Source organism: Stylophora pistillata, chromosome 14, assembly GCF_964205215.1.
Source record: "Stylophora pistillata chromosome 14, jaStyPist1.2, whole genome shotgun sequence".
Classification (NCBI taxonomy): Eukaryota; Metazoa; Cnidaria; class Anthozoa; order Scleractinia; family Pocilloporidae; genus Stylophora; species Stylophora pistillata.
The window spans coordinates 12,394,399-12,406,613 of NC_142532.1; the positions used below are offsets into that span (position 1 = coordinate 12,394,399).

At 37.9% G+C, this 12,215-nt stretch overlaps 1 protein-coding gene across 1 annotated transcript in view; it reads left to right on the forward strand.

Moving 5' to 3' along the window:
* Positions 1–10,175, forward strand: part of LOC111328179 (uncharacterized) — a 92,677-nt gene extending 82,502 nt beyond the window's left edge. Inside the window, exons 150-169 of the mRNA XM_088744605.1 lie at positions 302–568; positions 938–979; positions 1,135–1,188; positions 1,495–1,572; positions 2,086–2,157; positions 2,343–2,690; positions 3,208–3,249; positions 3,382–3,435; positions 3,603–3,680; positions 4,036–4,491; positions 5,030–5,071; positions 5,206–5,259; positions 5,436–5,513; positions 6,748–7,071; positions 7,438–7,476; positions 7,609–7,685; positions 8,143–8,201; positions 8,842–8,970; positions 9,176–9,221; positions 9,572–10,175. Coding sequence (XP_088600731.1) covers positions 302–568; positions 938–979; positions 1,135–1,188; positions 1,495–1,572; positions 2,086–2,157; positions 2,343–2,690; positions 3,208–3,249; positions 3,382–3,435; positions 3,603–3,680; positions 4,036–4,491; positions 5,030–5,071; positions 5,206–5,259; positions 5,436–5,513; positions 6,748–7,071; positions 7,438–7,476; positions 7,609–7,685; positions 8,143–8,201; positions 8,842–8,970; positions 9,176–9,221; positions 9,572–9,990 — 2,758 coding nt within the window. The 3' untranslated portion in view covers positions 9,991–10,175. The remainder of the gene's footprint in view (positions 1–301; positions 569–937; positions 980–1,134; positions 1,189–1,494; positions 1,573–2,085; positions 2,158–2,342; positions 2,691–3,207; positions 3,250–3,381; positions 3,436–3,602; positions 3,681–4,035; positions 4,492–5,029; positions 5,072–5,205; positions 5,260–5,435; positions 5,514–6,747; positions 7,072–7,437; positions 7,477–7,608; positions 7,686–8,142; positions 8,202–8,841; positions 8,971–9,175; positions 9,222–9,571) is intronic.
* Positions 10,176–12,215: the final 2,040 nt, after the last annotated feature.

Sequence of the window (12,215 nt, forward strand, 5' to 3'; positions counted from 1 at the left end):
AATAAACGTGTTTTTGATGCAGCCAATCTATATTTCAATATCTGTTTTTAAAAGTTTTCTAAGGTTTATTATACTTGAGTTGAATTGGTTCGTACTTTCCCTTGCTGACTCCCCAATTGTAAATTTCTGCTTTAAAGACGTAACTGTTTCAGTGGCCAGATAATGTCTATATTATCTCTTTTTTCTATATCGGTAAGAGCATCGAGGTATAAACGGTGATCGAGAGACTATCTTTCCTTACTATGTTTCTAGACTTCTCCACCGCAGCCGTCTTTTTTAAACTACTTCACTTGTCTTTCAGTATTTCGTCAGTATCAACATCATCAAGTGCTTCAACATCGTCGTCAGCGTCATCATCATCAAGCGCTTCCACATCTTCGTCAGCATCGACATCATCAAGTGCTTCAACATCATCTTCAGTGTCGACTTCATCAAGTGTCTCAACATCGTCGTCAATTTCGACTTCATCAAGCATTTCAACATCGTCGTCGGCATCAACTTCATCAAGCGCTTCAACATCATCATCAGTGTCGACATCGTCCTCTGTTTCCACACCAACTACAACGAGGTATGAATTGCATAGACTCAGCTCAATATCTATATTCAGCTCAATATCAGTATCATGTGACAATATGATATTCAAGTCTCACTTTGTACCATTTCGACACAAAAGAATTACAATTAAAGTCTTGATAGTTATGCTTTTTCCCATTAGAATTTGGTTGATATCATACAACCTTTTGTTAGGTTGCAAGCTTTTACTCTTGCAATAAAAAAAATTCTCCTTCGTCTTAATTGCTAAGAGATTTCTTAGACTCCTTAAACATGTACATAGTTTATTTTCGGACTTACCGTATGTTAAAACTTTAGTGCTATGTTAAAGCTTTGTTGTGTACATACAGTTTGATGTGAAATTTTAATCACGTCTTTATTTCAGTGTGTCTACTTCAAGTTCATCAAGTGTGTCAACCTCCTCGAGGTATATATAATGTGTTTTAAAGTTATAAATCTATAATCATATCAAAGATATAAATAATATCAAAGATATAAATCTATAATCATATTTAAAAGAGTAAATAGATAAACTAATGTGTTAGTCTTTCCGACGCATGAAATTTTTAAATTCTTTTGTAGTGTGTCGACATCGAGCTCTGCGTCAACTTCGTCAAGTGTGTCAACATCGTCAAGGTAGAAACAAACATAATGGTTTTACATTAGATCTTTAAGTTAAATGAAATTTATGGATCATGTCAATTATTGGTCGTAAGGTTTTACATTAGATTTTTAAGTTAACTGAAATTTATATTATTCTGGATCATGTCAATTATTGGTTGTAAGAGGACTAGTTAGTTCATTGGTTTTATTTTCATTTAATCTTTTTTCTGCAAATGATTTTTTCTTTTCGCTGTTGTTAATGGACTGTTGTAAACATTGCATTTTTTGCATTTTATATGAAACCTTGACAACTACTTTGGTGTTTTATTTTCCAATCAGCGCATCAACCTCAAGTTCTGTGTCGACATCATCATCGGCGTCGACGTCATCTAGTGTTTCAACACCAACAACAACGACGTATGAATTAGCTCTTTTAGACCTTGTTTATGGACCTCTGTGAATTTTTTGCTGGACATAACTTAGACACTACATCTTATCATCTAGTTTATTTACCTCTGCAAAGTTATTAATGGTGTCGTTAATACATGTGATACTATTTTGGGGTGTTTAACGCGACGCGACAACGTTTTTTTCACAACTGTTTTTAAGAATAAACATGTTTTGATTCAGACTATCTTTACCTCAATATCTGTTGATAAAGGTCGTCAATTTTTATTTTATACTTGAGTTGACTTGGTCAATAGTTACTCTTATTGACTCCTTAATTGTAAATTTCTGCCTTGAAGACAGAAACGTTTAAGTAGCCAGATAATTTTTATGCTATCTTAAAATGTTTTGCTCCTTTTTCGTACACAGTTAAGAGGATCGAGGTGAATAATGGAGATTTAGAGACCTTGTTTGTAGACTTCGTGACGAAAAACCTTTATCCGCCGGAACCGTCTTTCTTAAAGTACTTTACTTGTCTTTCAGTATTTCTACATCAAGTTCTGTATCCACATCATCGTCAATCTCGACGTCGTCTAGTGTGTCAACCTCATCAAGGTAGTTAGTTATCTCATTTATGAAGATCAATCCGTGTGATTTCAAATACGCGCCTTTCTCATTTTACTTGGGTAGTTTCCATAAAAAAACGTCGTTGACGCAATTGTGATCAACTGGTTTATTTGAAAGTGAAAGTAGAAATAAAGGAAATGTTTCTTGTTAAGATTGTCTGAACTCTTTCATAGTATATCTGCATCAAGTTCGGCATCAACGTCATCAAGTGCTTCAACCTCGTCTTCACGTTCAACATCATCGAGTGCTTCAACGTATTCGTCAGCATCGACGTCATCAAGTGTTTCAACGTCGTCGTCAGTGTCCACATCGTCGAGTGCTTCAACGACGTCGTCAGCATCGACGTCGTCAAGTGCTTCAACGTCGTCGTCAGTGTCCACGTCATCAAGTGTTTCAACATCTTCGTCAATTTCTACCTCATCGAGCATTTCTACATCTTCGTCGGCATCAACATCATCAAGCACTTCAACATCATCATCAGCGTCTACATCGTCCTCTGTTTCGACACCAACTACCACGAGGTAAGGACTTAATCTCGTTAAGATCACAAAAGATGTGACCACTTTCTCTGAGTTCTGAAACGCATTCTGAATAGTTATTACCCCCAAACAGCTTACCTCAAATAATCCACAGCTGCTTTTTCTCATGCAGACTAAACAATTTTGATCTAAGTCTCACACACTTTTAGTTGTGACTAGTCAAATTTGAGCCAAAGATATCATCACCCTTCATTTTCATTATAAATAAATTTTAGTAGATAGGTTAGTACAATCCGAAAGCGTTTAAATCGTGTAATTATTTTTAGCATTTTGCAAGACCACATATAAGGCATTGAAATTGAATCATTGGTTAAAAAAAAAACAATAGCAGAAAACTTAAAAATTTGAAATGGATAGGGCCTCAAGTATCTATAAGCAGTGACAAAGAGTTGGCATTACCGATCGCACAGCAACGAGCAAAATTTAGAAAATTTAGATTAAATTTTAGTTATATATGTTGCACTTGTTTTCAAATATTCCTTTCTATTTCTCCCTACAGTGTGTCTACTTCAAGTTCGTCAAGTGTGTCGACTTCATCAAGGTATCATAAAAATATTTCATACCCATATGCGATTTTAAAGTAAGTTATTGCTTGAGCGAAACTACAAAGCCAATCATAGAAAGTATATGAGCTCTATCTCAAATGCCATTACACTTTTCAATTTTATTTTAGTGTTTCGACATCAAGTTCAGCATCGACATCATCAAGCGTTTCAACTTCATCAAGGTAAGGAAAGACAATGGTGTTACATTACTTCCTACGCCTTTTTAAAACGTTTTATCGTTTGTTAATAACATCGTGTTAACCTCTGCTTTCTTTTTCCTTTTATTGCTAATACCATCAATATAAAACCATTGAAACACAGGTATTTTTATTGATATCATCATTTTTAGCGCGTCAACTTCAAGTTCAGTGTCAACATCTTCCTCGGCGTCGACGTCATCGAGTGTTTCGACACCAACAACGACGAGGTAGGAATAATGCTTAAGAGACCTTGTTTCTAGACTTTGTGAGAAAGCCTAACTTTATTCCTAGATTATGTTGGGCTACTCGTAGTTCTTTGGTATTTCTTAATCATATAATTGCATCCACTTTATCGTCAATCTCAACATCTTCTGGTGAGTTAACCCCGTCAAGGTAAATAGCCATCTAAATTTTTAAAGATCATTACGTGTGATCTCAGAATTACATCTTTACCTCTTGGTATAAGTACTTTCTTTCGGGGAACTTTTGCAAGGTTATTCGGATTAACAGATGAATTTAGATTTAAAAAGAAGAAAGGAAAGAAATCGTTTTGTTTAAGATGTATTATAATATCTCTCCTAGTGCCTCTACATCAAGTTCGGTATCAACATCATCCAGTGCTTCAACCTCGTCGTCACGGTCAACATCATCAAGTGCTTCAACTTCATCATCGGTATCGACATTCTCCAGCGTTTCTACGTCGTCATCAGTGGCGACATCGTCAACTGCTTCAACCTCGTCGTCAGCATCGACGTCATCAAGTGCTTCAACTTCGTCCTCAGGGTCAACATCATCAAGTGCCTCAACTTCGTCCACAGCGTCAACATCATCGAGTGCCCCAACATCGTCATCAGCGTCGACATCATCAAGTGCTTCAACTTCTTCGTCAGTGTCCACATCATCAAGTATTTCAACATCTTCGTCAATTTCGACCTCATCGAGCATTTCAACATCGTCGTCGGCATCAACATCATCCAGCGCTTCAACATCATCATCAGCGTCTACATCGTCCTCTGTTTCGACACCAACTACCACAAGGTAAGGATTTCATGTCGTTGAGATTACTATAGATGTGACCATTAAGTCTGCGCTCTGGAATGCATTCATAAATAGATATTATACATGAACAGCTTGTCTCACAAAATCTACACCTACCTTTCATAAATAACTTTGAACGATTTTGATCTAAGCGTGGGTTTATGTGGTTTTGAATAGTCAGAGCTGTGCCAAAATATTATCAGCCTTTTATTCAGAGTAAATTTTAGTATATTGTATTTATTCTCCTTGAGCGTTCAAATCGACTCGTTGTCCCAAGTGTTTTACATGATCAAATAAATGACATAAATAATAAACAAAGATTAAAAACTCTGTACTCCACATGTACAAAATAGATATTTAAATTAAAAGCAACATAAAATAGGTAAGGCTTCAAGAAGCTTGAAACAAAGACAAAGTATTGGAATTTCTGATAGCACAGCACCAAAGAAATGATTTGAAAACTTTATCAAATATTAGTGGTGCAATTCTACATATGTTACAGTCGGTTTGTCATGTTGCTTTTTATTTCTCTCTAAAGTTTGTCTACTTCAAGTTCGTCAAGTGTGTCAACTTCATCCAGGTATCAAAAAATTTATTTGATTCACAGACGTAATTTTAAAATTAGGATTACGGCTTGAATGAAGCTACAAAGCCAACCTGAGAAACCCTTTAAGCTGCCTTTCTAACGCCGTTACATTTTTTTGTATCATTTAGTGTTTCGACATCAAGTTCCGCGTCGACGTCATCAAGTGTCTCAACTTCTTCAAGGTAATGAAAGACGATTGTGTTACAATACTTTTCATGCTTACTTGAAATGTTTTTTCCTTTTATTTGAAGTTTATTAGGAGCATCGTGCTAAGCTCTCTATTTCGTTTTCTTTTTATTGCACATACCATCAACATAAAGCAATTAAAACGCGATTTTGTTATTATCATCATTTTCAGCGCTTCAACTTCAAGTTCCGTGTCGACGTCATCATCAGCGTCGACATCTTCGAGTGTTTCAACACCAACAACGACAAGGTATAAATGACATTTTAGTGACCTTTTCCTGGATCTCTAAAGGTGACAACTTTAATTTAATTCTTTTAAGGCTTAACATAATAATTACGAAAGAGATGTATTGACTTTTGTATAAAGGCCCGTGCAAACGCTCGCAACAACACGCAACATCGTTGGGCCAACATTGCTGTCTCGTGTTGCGCGAAGTTAGCCAATGTGTGCAAAGGCTCGCAACAAGTGACAACATGTTGGGTCTTTAGATGAGAAACTGTAGCCTGTCCAAATAAATCCAACTGGATTTGTAGTTTTCACCTAGTCCTTGGCCAGATGTTTTTGCCTCTCGGCCAATTTGAGCACGCAAACTAGTAATCTTCGCCTTGATTTCTGCAACGTCAATGTCCAGAATGTCTCTCATCTCTTCGGAAGCTCTTTCGCGTTTGCTTCGCATGTGGTAATCCTTTTTGTTGACATCCTACAAGCAATCTTTTTCCCCAAGAAGATCGATCAGTTGATCGATTTCCGATTCCGTCCACCTTCTAGCTCTTCCTCCGTCTTTTCCGTCACTAGCCGCTTTCTTTTTGCTCTTGGTTGCTGTTAATTCCCCGATTAATTCCTCGTTCACGTTTTCCATATCCGACACCATGTTGATTTCTTGTTCGCATGTATTTGTGTTTTGAAATCTCAGTGGATACGTGGCATGTAGTGCGCATGCACCGGCGCAACATTGTTGGATGTACTGTGAAAACGAACGCAACATTGTTGGACCACGCTTCGATGACCGCGAAACAATAGAAACGTTGGCACTTGTTGGCTCTGAAGTTTGACCAGTTTCAAACCTCATCCAACAACTTCCAACAAGTCGTAACAACACGCAACAACACACAACATGGTGTGCAAACGGTCGCAACATGTTGGGCCCAACAATGTTGCGTCTTGTTGGCCAACAATGTTGCGAGCGTTTGCACGGGCCTTAGGCTTGGTATAAAAGTAGCCCCTTTGTTTTCCGTGTTTTTATGTTCGCCTCGTCGTAAATTTCAAAATCTGTCATTTTCAGTCTCAACAGACACAATTTGTTACTTTCTATAACGATATGGTCAATTTGGGTTTGTCCGTAGTCACAGTCATGTGCTCCTAAAGAAAATTATTTAAGCCTCTCAGATGTAAAGTTCCATGTAGTGATGATTTAATTATTATTCAAATGATTTTAAAAATGACCATTTATAAAATTTTTGATAAATTGTACAATACATTTCAGTATCTCTACATCAAGTTCTGCTTCGACGTCTTCGAGTGTATCAACTTCGTCGTCAGTTTCGACCTCCAGCTCTGCCTCAACATCAAGCTCTGCCTCGACATCGAGCTCTGCCTCGACATCGAGCTCTGCCTCAACATCAAGCTCAGCATCGACATCAAGCTCTGCCTCGACATCGAGCTCTGTCTCGACATCAAGCTCAGCATCGACATCTAGCTCTGCCTCGACATCAAGTTCAGCATCGACATCTAGTTCTGCCTCGACATCAAGTTCTGTGTCGACTTCATCATCAATCTCCACCTCATCGAGTTTGTCGACCTCGTCAAGGTATCGTTATTCCTTGAGCCTGTTTTGAGTATCCTAAAGTATTTCAATGTTTTTTTAAAAGTTTACTTTACCGTGTAAATGATCGGGACAACATCGGGAATGAACCTTGCGGTTTAAAATGAAGCAGACCGCGATCTGGCATTTAAGAAGTTGGATGACGGGCCTTCAATTTGTCTTCAGTGAGTAATTGCAATGATCTTTTAAAGCTCTGTAACTGAATTGCAGCTGTTCAGGTGATATGCACTAAGAGCACTCGTTGTAAAGATGCAAGGAGACAAGTATAGTTATCGTTCTGTAAATAAAAACGTTCAAGAAATACTCAGCTTTTTGTTATTTGAAGTCCTTATTTTTTTTTATTTCATAAAGTAAAACGCCAACCTCAAGTTCTCGCAGTACATCATCAAGGTACGTTTTATATTTTCCACCGTTCTTACCTGAAACTTAATCAACGGTCAAAAACTCACAAACCTAAAATATCCTGATTTACGTTTTGAAAGAAATAACATTTAACAGTTTGATGTACTTTTCTTCTTACAGCTCAAGTCTTACCTCCTCAATTTCTTCTTCAATCTCACCGACTACATCCTCATCAGTTTCGACATCTGTCTCAAGTAGTAAGTGATTCAACGATTTTAGCAATTGTTAATCTCTATCATCATAGAGGAAATTTATTTAAAATTGTGTTTCCTATCAAATTTCTTCCCAACGCCTAAAGCCCTAATTTCGAAAAACGGTTCACTTCGATCAAGAATTAAATTAAATAGCTTTAGACTGTAAAAACTAACTTTTGGGGGCGTTATTCTTTTTTAGCAATAACCCTTGGCGCAATGGTACTAAGCTAAATCGAATTTAATGGGTTTTTTTTACGCCTTAAAAACCCCTTTAACTACATTTGCACTTATGATTAAAAAACTGGAAAGTACCACAAACATGATGAATTTGACAAAATTAGGAAGTAATTTTCTCAAGGTGTCTAGTAATTACATGTTTTTTGTGTATGCACGTCACAATTTGTGACGTGCCCACGTTTTTTGCAAAGTAATTCTATTTTACTTTTTCTTTCAATTCCAGGTTCAATCTGTCCAATTTGTGTATACAAAAACAGATTAAATGAAACTGAAAAGCATTACGTAAGTCGAGATTGAGGTCCATTTCTTTTTGTAACTGTTGCCCTCTATAAACAGTATACTGCAGTATGCTGCATAAACCTTTTGGTAAATCAGGCGGCCATTCGATTTGAAACCGTTACAAGGCTCTGATAGACCATCAGGCTCTCTAATACTTATCTGCTAACTTTCTGGGCCGATCACGACTGGAGTCACCCTTTCACTCTCAAGATCTGGTTGTCAATTCTCCTTCTGGCTGCCACACTTTTCCTTTTAAACTAGTGACACGAATTTTTTGAAAGATTAAGCTAACCTCTACCTAATACGTTTCGGTATTCTTATAACCTTGTTCGCTGGATAAGTATGGAAATCAATGGGAGAAGTTACTAGTTAATTACTTCTAGGTGTTCATTTTCCTTCACGTCTCAAATTAAGCGATTTAGGAGTAGTATGTTGGGCCTGTAGAATAATAACCGAGAGGCCTCGGTCCGAGTGTCTCGGCCGAGTAAGATCTAATTAGTTATTCAGGTCACGTAGGTGTACGAGTTAACATAATCTCGAGCATGCATGTTATACATTGGTTTCTTGACAGACTGTTTTCAAGAAAAGCAGTTTACAACTGTACCGTGACTTATTCTGAAGCATTTTCTTCGTTTCATTTTAGGAGGGAGAATCCTGGAAGGATGGACCTTGTAAGACTGTTAAATGTAAAGTAGTTGCTAATGACTGCTTTGAAAACAACCAAGTCGCCCTAATAGAAGTCTACATACAGGAATGTTCTGAATGTCCTAAGGTGAGTGGAGTGCAATCCTTGCAGTGATTGAAATCGAGCGCATTTCTTTTATTTTGTCAAAACAGTTTGTAGATCAAATATTACCTGTTATAAGACTAAATACCTCGGTAGGGCTTTAATAATTGGCCGCCACGAGTCCATCACGTTGCTCATAGGTGTGATCCTGGTAGCAAACAAAAGAAGTAATTATTTCTCTTTTTTAAAGGGATACCAACGACCATCATCAGAAGATCAGTGCTGTCCAAAATGCGGTTTGTATTTATTCTATTCTTCATTCAATATATTTTCTAAAGATGGGGGGGGGGAAGGGGGGGGAAGGGGTGAAAACGACATGTTATGTTGTTATGTGCATATATTTCTCTCTTGAACAGGCAACTCCCGAAAAAATCTCGAATTCAATGTTTGCCATCTTCTTTCAAACCGTCTAGTACAATACTGTTTTCAACCTAGTGAAACAATCTCGAAATAGTCTTGGCTGATTTTAATGTTGGATGGGACAATTTTTTATTGCGGTTTTGTAGGCTTGACGTTTCAAACGATAATCACACTTAGTTTACTATAATGGCTAATATGTACGCGATATGTTTGGTTTATTTTACAGTAAAAACGGAAGAAGATGAGGAGACCTGCAAACTATACCATAACCCGATCCCGAGACACGTTACAACCATCGACGGCTGCGTCTCGAAGGAAAAAATAAATGTCACTGAATGCCGTGGTAATTGTTACTCAAAGACTGAAGCATCAACCGTACCACCAGGTTACAAAAAATGCCACTGCTGCAAGCCAAAATCTGAATACCTAACAAAAATCAATGTCACCTGCACGAGAGGAGGTGAGGTTGAGGAGAAAGAAGCCGAGTTACTTGTCATCACGGAATGCGAATGCGGGCCACATAGATGCGAGGCAACAGCTTCACACCGCGGTGAAGAAATTCGGAACGAAGACAATGAGCTCGTGGATATGAAGAAAAAGCGCCGTCGCCGCGCCTTGTCGCGTCTCTTTGCCCTTCCTCCGTAGAGAAGAATAACAAGGGATATATATTTACCGATATTGTAGAAACAAGAGATGAATTTTGGGTTGAAAAGGAATAAAAAGAGAACAAAAATGTCAGTGGAGTTCAAGGGAACGATGGGATATTTATATGAGTGAGATTAATTCTATACAGAGACTGCCTTTCTCGAAATAAACTTGATTAAATGGGATGTAGGTTGTCTCATTTATTTCATATCTCTGCTTAAGTTATATTGTTAAAACTCGCACCGTATATGCAAATGAAAGCCTGTCGGACAGGTAACTGTCGGCCTCACCCCATTGTAAGTTCTCCCCTTACGGATTCTGCAATTGCCAAAATTTTTTGTAAATGCACTCAATCCGTTTGAATCCGTAGTCGTGATAATATACAATTGACAAATGAAGATTAAACACCGCCCCTAGACAGAATTTACAGCTTTGCAGTCCTTAATCTTAAGAATTTTAGCTCCTATTAGACTTAAACTCCCTGATTGGTGACTTCTAGTCAGCGAGCGTTGTATGACAGACAAAACTCATCATCCATCAACTATGCATTTCTCTAATAAATCCAAACCTGTTCACTGATTTTACAGTTGAAGATGTGTTTGCCCAAAATTAATCGATTTTGGCTCATCAAACGCGTTTTCGAGAGTCACACGGAGGAGATAAAAACAAAATGGAAAGGTTAGATATGTCTTGTTCGCCAGCTTTTTTTGCCGCAAAAAAAAAGAACGAGGGTTTTATCCAGCTATCTTGACCAACAGGATTTTCTTTCTAGAGCAAAAGGATTTCGCTTTAATAACAATCTAGGATGACTTGTTAAGTTCGAGAGCCAAGAAAGAAAGCCAACTGTATTCAAAGCACACTAAACTCTTAAGGGTCGTTTATATCTCCTTTGTTTGGAGTCTTGTGCCTCTTTTCGCGGCTTCATCGCCGACATTGAGCAAACGTCACGAGTTTTGTGGGTCCGCTCCACGAATTATGATTTTCTTGCGCGGTATAAAAGCGCGCAATCTCGAGCGGAAAAGATGGGTACATCTTCCCTGCTAATCCAAAGCAGCGCCGAAAACTCGTAACCCGAGTTTCAAATAACACTCACGCAACTCGCGTGAGTGTAATTACACTCGCAAACTTACATGTGCACGATCCTTCGTAGTAAAGCACTATTTGAGCAATAGTGAAAATCAGACCTGAAAAACATTTCAGGCCTGTACGGGACTCGAACCACTGACCTCTGCGATACTAGTGCAGCGCTCTACCAATTGAGCTAACAAGCCAACTGGGAGCAGGCCATCAAATTAATTCGAGATGAACCCGTAGATGATAAATCAAACAACAACAAACATATGAAACATATGTATGAACTGCGGTTATGAAACGTATATGTGCACGATCCTTCGCAGTAAAGCACTATTTGAGCAATAGTGAAAATCAATAGTGAAAATCAAAATTTTTTTCAGGTCTGATTTTCACTATTGCTCAAATAGTGCTTTACTGCGAAGGATCGTGCACATATACGTTTCATAATCGCAGTTCATACATATGTTTCATATGTTTGTTGTTGTTTGATTTATCCTCTACGGGTTCATCTCGAATTAATTTGATGGCCTGCTCCCAGTTGGCTTGTTAGCTCAATTGGTAGAGCGCTGCACTAGTATCGCAGAGGTCAGTGGTTCGAGTCCCGTACAGGCCTGAAATTTTTTTCAGGTCTGATTTTCACTATTGCTCAAATAGTGCTTTACTGCGAAGGATCGTGCACATATACGTTTCATAACCGCAGTTCATACATATGTTTCATATGTTTGTTGTTACTCGCAAACTTATTACACTCACAACTCGATCTGTCCGGAAACAGCATAAATAACGGCCTTCCTGAATAATTTCTGACGGTTTTATCTATTGACAAAATAGAACTTTTTCTTTCTATTTAGTACTTAGGTGGTAGATTAGTGCATATCAGCGACATGTCGACCAGAACCTCACGCTATGGTGATAACTGTACGCTGTCCTTGGTATAACCATGACACAGAAGGTGGAAAAACTCTTATTTTTACAACCGCAAAACTTTGGAACTCTCTACCTATTAATATAAGATCTAGCACCAGTATTCACGCATTCAAACAGAACTATTGTAATTTTATAAAGGAAGGTTATGCTGGCTTGGAAAGCTTTCCCATTTTATAACTTTTTCTATCCTCTGACCCTTTTTTAAAATTACATTTAATACTACT